Source organism: Arachis stenosperma, chromosome 6 (genome assembly GCF_014773155.1).
Source record: "Arachis stenosperma cultivar V10309 chromosome 6, arast.V10309.gnm1.PFL2, whole genome shotgun sequence".
NCBI classification, from domain to species: Eukaryota; Viridiplantae; Streptophyta; class Magnoliopsida; order Fabales; family Fabaceae; genus Arachis; species Arachis stenosperma.
In genome coordinates this window covers 17,658,627-17,664,901 of record NC_080382.1, presented here as the reverse complement: position 1 = coordinate 17,664,901, position 6,275 = coordinate 17,658,627, and the positions used below count along the sequence as shown (strand labels likewise).

General features: G+C 35.6%; 1 protein-coding gene across 1 annotated transcript; it reads left to right on the top strand.

Moving 5' to 3' along the window:
* The first annotated feature begins 374 nt into the window (after window positions 1-374).
* On the top strand, window positions 375-5,220 carry LOC130935766 (ARM REPEAT PROTEIN INTERACTING WITH ABF2-like). The gene is made up of 18 exons (XM_057865651.1): window positions 375-621; window positions 724-875; window positions 979-1,275; window positions 1,360-1,434; window positions 1,537-1,631; window positions 2,163-2,238; window positions 2,332-2,439; window positions 2,734-2,862; window positions 2,958-3,026; window positions 3,196-3,255; window positions 3,339-3,462; window positions 3,555-3,694; window positions 3,857-3,920; window positions 4,023-4,099; window positions 4,289-4,353; window positions 4,463-4,580; window positions 4,662-4,786; window positions 4,891-5,220. Exons 1-18 carry the CDS (start codon window positions 384-386, stop codon window positions 4,976-4,978), a joined length of 2,100 nt encoding a protein of 699 aa, XP_057721634.1. The 5' UTR covers window positions 375-383; the 3' UTR covers window positions 4,979-5,220.
* The last annotated feature ends 1,055 nt before the right edge of the window (window positions 5,221-6,275 follow it).

Here is a 6,275-nt window from a genome sequence, read left to right as displayed (position 1 = left end):
ATGTTATTTTTAATATTTATATACTATTTTTTTGTTTTAGATTTTAGTTTAATATCTAAAACTTATAAAAAAATTAAAATTTATAAAAAATAATTAATCTAATTAACGGATTACTTTTTTTAATTTAGACTATTCAAATAAAATATAGAAAATAAAAAATTTAAATTTAATGAATTAACAAGGCAAACTTAAGATGGAGATTGGAGAAGGATGAGCCAAATTTTTTGGTACGAAAATTTAAAAATTTGGCACCAAAATTTTCTGCGTACTAAAATTTTTCCGCCAATACTCCCACCTTCACACATCAACCATGTCCACAGACTCAAATAGTTCTCCTAATCTCGCCTTTTCTCCTATCACACTCTTCACTCATCTGTTCATCCATGGCTCCCAAACGCAAAAGTTTGAAGCGCAAACTCGAACATGATTTGGTTGCACTTGGATCAGATCGCACCAAGTCTCCACAGCCGCTTCAAAATTCTCCTCCTCCTTCATCTCCTGATTTCTCCGCTGTCATTCTTTCACATGTAGATCTCCTCAATTCCCCTTCATCCACATATGTGACTGACCGTGCTGCTCTTTTTCGATCGCTCCATGCTCTCTCGGATTTGGCCCAGAACGGTACTAATTTCTAAAACAACCATGGTTTCTTTACTGGATTCTCTCTTTTAATTTCTTTATGCGTTCATTTTGCTCGTCGCACTAAGTTTTTGCTGCTTGCAGAGGAAATGGTTGATGATATGGTCAAGTGTGGTGTTGTACCCGCTGTGGTGAAGCATTTGGAGGTGCCGATTGACGATGATTGTGTTTGTGGACCGTATGGTTATGAGGTGGAGAAAAAGTGTGCAATAATTCTTGGCCTTCTTGCTAATAAGGTAATTAATTACGGCATTACGATATGTTGTAGTGTCTTTAACTTGCGTAATATTTATGTGTGTTTACGATCTTAAGAGTAATCTTTAATGCTGATTTTTGCAGCCAGAACATCAACACCTGATTGTTGATGCTGGAGCCTTGCCGTATATTGTGGACTTGTTAAAGAGGCACAAAACTAGTAGCATTATTTCTCCTGGTCTCGTTGGTCTTCTTAGGAGACTAGCTGATGCAATAACTAATCTTGCACATGAAAATACCACCATAAAGAACCTTGTTAGGATGGAAGGTGGTATCCCTCCTCTTGTTGAACTGCTTGAATTCAATGATAGAAATGTACAGAAGGCGGCTGCTGGCGCTCTGCGAACTCTTGCCTTCAAGAATGATGAGAATAAAAATCAGGTAATTGGCTTTGTGAGGGGAAAAAAATGATGTGAGAAAAAGAATAAAATTTCATGCTGGCTTACTTGAATAATCCAATTGCAGATTGTTGAATGCAAAGCATTACCAACTCTTGTGCTAATGCTCCGATCAGAGGATCCTACTGTACATTATGAGGCGGTTAGACACTGACTAAAATGAATTGCAACATCTGATACATATATACACACTCGTTTTGCTGTGCACATGCTACTAGAACTAACCGGATTATCTCTTTTGCAGGTTGGTGTAATAGGAAACCTTGTACACTCTTCGCCTAATATTAAGAAAGAAGTTATTCAAGCTGGGGCATTACAACCTGTGATTGGATTACTTAGGTAAAATTTTAAATCTTGGATTTTATATTTTCTATGAGCAATGTTCAAGATGTTAGGATTTGAGATAGTGAGAGTGACATTGAAGTGACAACAAAAAGTTTGGCTTATTGCTTATGTCCATGGGTTTAGGACCACAAATAAATATCTTACTATGAAATATGACAAATATACGAAAAACAGGAGTTCTAAATACACCTAAAATACCTCATGGTCTAAACTAATTAGTGTATAACTAAACTTCACAAATGAGAGTAACTAAAATAACAAAAACTCTATCAACATTACAAGAGAAAATATACTAACGGGATGTTTCTTCTTGTTGTGTGTTTATGAGCTTAAACTAATTTCATACATACACATATACATACATATACACATGCCCTTATCTACCCATGTACCCCCAAACTTGAAAAAACCAAACCAGCTACTATAACACAAGAAAATGATGTGAATTATACTTCATAGCTGTTTGCTGCAATTGAGTTGCAACTTTCTTAATAATAGTTTAGCACCTTTAAAATTTAATTGCAGTTCTAGCTGTTTGGAGAGTCAAAGAGAAGCGGCTCTTTTACTTGGTCAATTTGCTTCAACGGATACAGATTGCAAGGTGGGAAATTTGTGCTATTGCAAGCATGCAATAATAAGTCTGTTATTTATGCTCATATTTTTCATAACTCAATTATTTTCTTTGTTCACATAGGTTCATATTGCCCAAAGAGGGGCAATTCAGCCATTAGTTGGCATGCTTAAGTCATCAGATTCACAGCTTAAGGAGATGTCAGCTTTTGCTCTTGGGAGGTTGGCGCAGGTAATCATTGCTAACAAAGAATATTTTTGCTGTATATGGAGTATGAAATTGATGTCAAAATACAGTTGGGTTTATATTTGAGCCATAAGAATGTTTGACTAAATATTTTTTGGCTTTTTATGGGAGTTGTTCTCAAACAAGTCTTATTTAGTGCTACTGGCCTTTGTCTTGTATATAATTAGTAACAAAGGATGCTGAAATTACTCCACCTTATGTCTGTAATGCCAGTATTTTTGATTCACTTTTCTTTTGTTCTCATTTTCTTCTTTTTGGCTGATGTAATTCACATTTTAGGATTCACACAATCAAGCTGGTATTGCTTATCATGGAGGTATTGAGCCTCTAATCGATCTTCTTAGCTCAAAGAATGCGTTCATCCAGCACAATGCAGCTTTTGCTCTATATGGCCTGGTGGATAATGAGGTGAAATTGGTTTTATTGTTCTTAACTTTGTCAAAATTTTTATGTTATTATTATGTTGTCCTTTATGAACTTATCAAATATCAACTGTGTGACAGGACATTATTGCAGACGTTATTAAGGCTGGTGGTTTTCACAAACTTCAGGATGGAAGTTTCAAAGCTCAAGTAAGCCTTTCTTTCGTTTACTCTGTAGTATCATATATTGACTTGTGTTTAATTTACTGGTATTTGTCTTTGATAATAATAAAATCGTTTATGTTCATAAGTACAACTTCTGTAGTTCTATCTCTCTGTAATTCATAAGTTTAACTGGTGATTTTTGTTTGACTTGCAGCCAACTAGAGAGTGCGTAGCAAAAACCTTAACAAGATTTGAGGAGAAGATCCAGGGGCAAGTGAGTTTTCTAGCAAATTATTGATTCCTGTGATGGGTGTTGTATTGAATCTGATTCTTATATTGTTCCTTTCTCTTTGGCAGGTATTGAAACACTTGTCATATCTTATGCGCTTTGCGGAAAAGGGTGTTCAACGGCGTGTTGCTCTTGCTCTTGCTCATTTATGTCCTATTGATGATTGTAGAACTATCTTCATTGACAACAATGGTACAATAAGCTTTTATCTGCTTATTTTAATAATTTTTTCACCTAGTAGTGCTTTGAAGTATTTCCAATCAACTTGCTGCTATATCTTGCAGGATTAGAATTGCTGTTGGAGCTTCTTGGATCTACAAACCTTAAACAGACAGGTGTTGCTTCGCTGGCACTTCACAAGTTGGCTACCAGAGCCATTTCTGTCCCTCTTGGTGATGTTGCACCTTCATCGCCAACTCCCCAGGTACTTTTGCTATTCTTTTGTCACGGGTTCTGTTTATTTTATTTAAGTTTAGTTTTTTGGGTTTATACATCAAGGATATGAAAAATGAAAAAAAGAGTAAAAGTGATTACTTAAAACCTTTTGTTTACAACTTTGCATTAATATCTATTTATATTTTTGTAGGAGTTTTTAGGCAAGCACTGTGTTAACAATCCAAAGCTCTCTGATGTCACATTCTTGGTTGAAGGTGGATAAGTTGCTGCTAAATTCTTCTTTATTTATTTTTTATTTTTAAAATTTATAGTTGATTTTTATTTATGTACTGATTTGCCCTGTTTTCCTTCTACAGGCAAAAGATTCTATGCTCATCGAGTTTGCTTAGTCAAGTCGGATATATTTCGAGCAATGTTTGATGGTGGTTACAGGGTAGGCCTTGAGTATCCTTGAAACTTTTTTTTAAGTCATTTTCTCTTTCATTTTAATTATGCATGAAGTTAGCAGATTAACTGTGATTAAGCTCTTTTTCTTGTAAATATTCAAATATAAACTTAATGTTGATTGCTGTTCCAATCTTGTATGGAGATTCTTAGTAACATCTTAAGATTTGCAATGCAGGAAAGGGAAGCCAAAGATATAGAGATTCCGAACATCAAATGGGATGTATTTGTATTGATGATGAGGTGCAATTTCCACAGTCCACTTATATAATATAAACAATGATGTGCAATTGTCTTTAGCAGATGTTAACATGCTCAAACTCTAAATTGATCTTTTTATTGGCGCTTCTAGATATATATACACTGGAACAGCAGATGTTAGTCTGGATATCGCTCAGGATCTCCTCAAAGCTGCTGATCAGTATCTTCTTGAGGGTCTTAAGCGTCTCTGCGAAAATACCATTTCGCAGGTAAACCAAGAACTGAGCTTTGCCGTTACTTGTAGTTCATTGTTCTCGATCTGATGGAATGACTTATTGAATTATGTGCAGGATATTACTGCAGAAAATGTTGCACTAATGTACCAGATGTCAGATACTTTTAATGCAACTTCACTAAAACATGCATGCATAATGTTTGTGTTGGACCAATTTGATAAGCTGAGTTCCAAACCATGGTATGTCACATTCATTTCAAACTTGGTAACTCTTTCACTGCTGTTATGTGTACTCTGTTTTTTCAATCCAGAAATTTGAAGTTCTCCATAATGTAAAATTGCAGGTATGGCTACCTGGTTTGCAGCATTGTTCCAGACATACGCAAATTCTTCTCAACTTTACTCGGGAAGTCTAGTTCTGCTGATTCATGAGGATCAATAGGTTTTCTGGGAATGGCATGGACAATTTTGAAATGTATAACTAATGCTGTATGTGTTGTGTATATATCTATATTATATTTATAGGCAGGATTTAGGAATATAACTATCATTTTTTGTTAGCTGGCTTAAGAGGTGTGGTATGGTAAAAAGTGTGGTACACTTCTGTGTAGTATACTGACTCACGAATAGAAACCATGCTATGCTATTTTGACAATTATATATTATCTTCCACATTGGCTTTTTATCTGGCTGATTAGCAATATTTTAATTCAGTCGTCACTCTCTTCACTGCTTAGAAATTGTTGCCGTTTTTCTTTCCAAAATTTTGCTGGGACAAACAAGTTGAGTTGTCTCAGTTCAGAGTTCAGACTTGGTTGTAGCATTGGTTAAACAAAAGAAACAAATTGTTGAATTGAATGCATAACCAACTTAGAATATATGTTTTAAGATTTAATCATCCTTGCTCTAATTTAATAAAGCGTATTGAAAGGAGTATATATATATTGGGGTAATCTTTTGTTACCATTGAATCTGATAACAATATGGTAAAATGATGCGTACATGTCTATAAATTATAAAATATGAGAAATATTGACTGAGCTGAGAAACGAGTAGAAGCATAGTCATGAGTGTTCAGCTTTCAGGTTTATGGCTCCACAACTCTCCGGCAGTCACACCTCTCTTTCTTCCCGGCGGCAGAGGCGGAGGAGGGAGGTCTTCCCTTTCAGTTCTCTTTGCCACACCCAACCTCTCTTCCCAATATCCCACCATTCAGGCAAGAAACCATTCGGTGAAGTTCCAATCTTTATCGCCAAACAAACACTACCGTATTCTTTTGGAATTATCTAGATTCTAGAACGTGTACTTGAATAATTTTAATTGCGATGTAAAATTTGCAGATTGTTGGTGTGAAAGGCCATGATGGATATGGCAATGTCAATGTGAAAAGCAACAATGTATTTGATAGCTTCCAAGGAGATAATGATTATTGGAGTGATCTTGACAATGATCTTTATTACTGGACAAAGGCATTGCATCCTGTGCATGTATTCATATTTTGAATTCATGTTGTCCTATGTATAAGCTTAGTTGCTGTAGCTAATTCTATGTGGGGGGTTAATTGGGCAGTGGTTTCCTGGTCATATTGCAAAAGCAGAGAAAGAACTCAAGGAGCAACTTAGGTTGATGGATGTTGTCATTGAGGTGCGAGATGGCAGAATTCCAATGTCCACAACTCATCCACAGGCAAATTTGTTTGTTTGTTTTGGTTGGGGGCGGGGGATTCTCT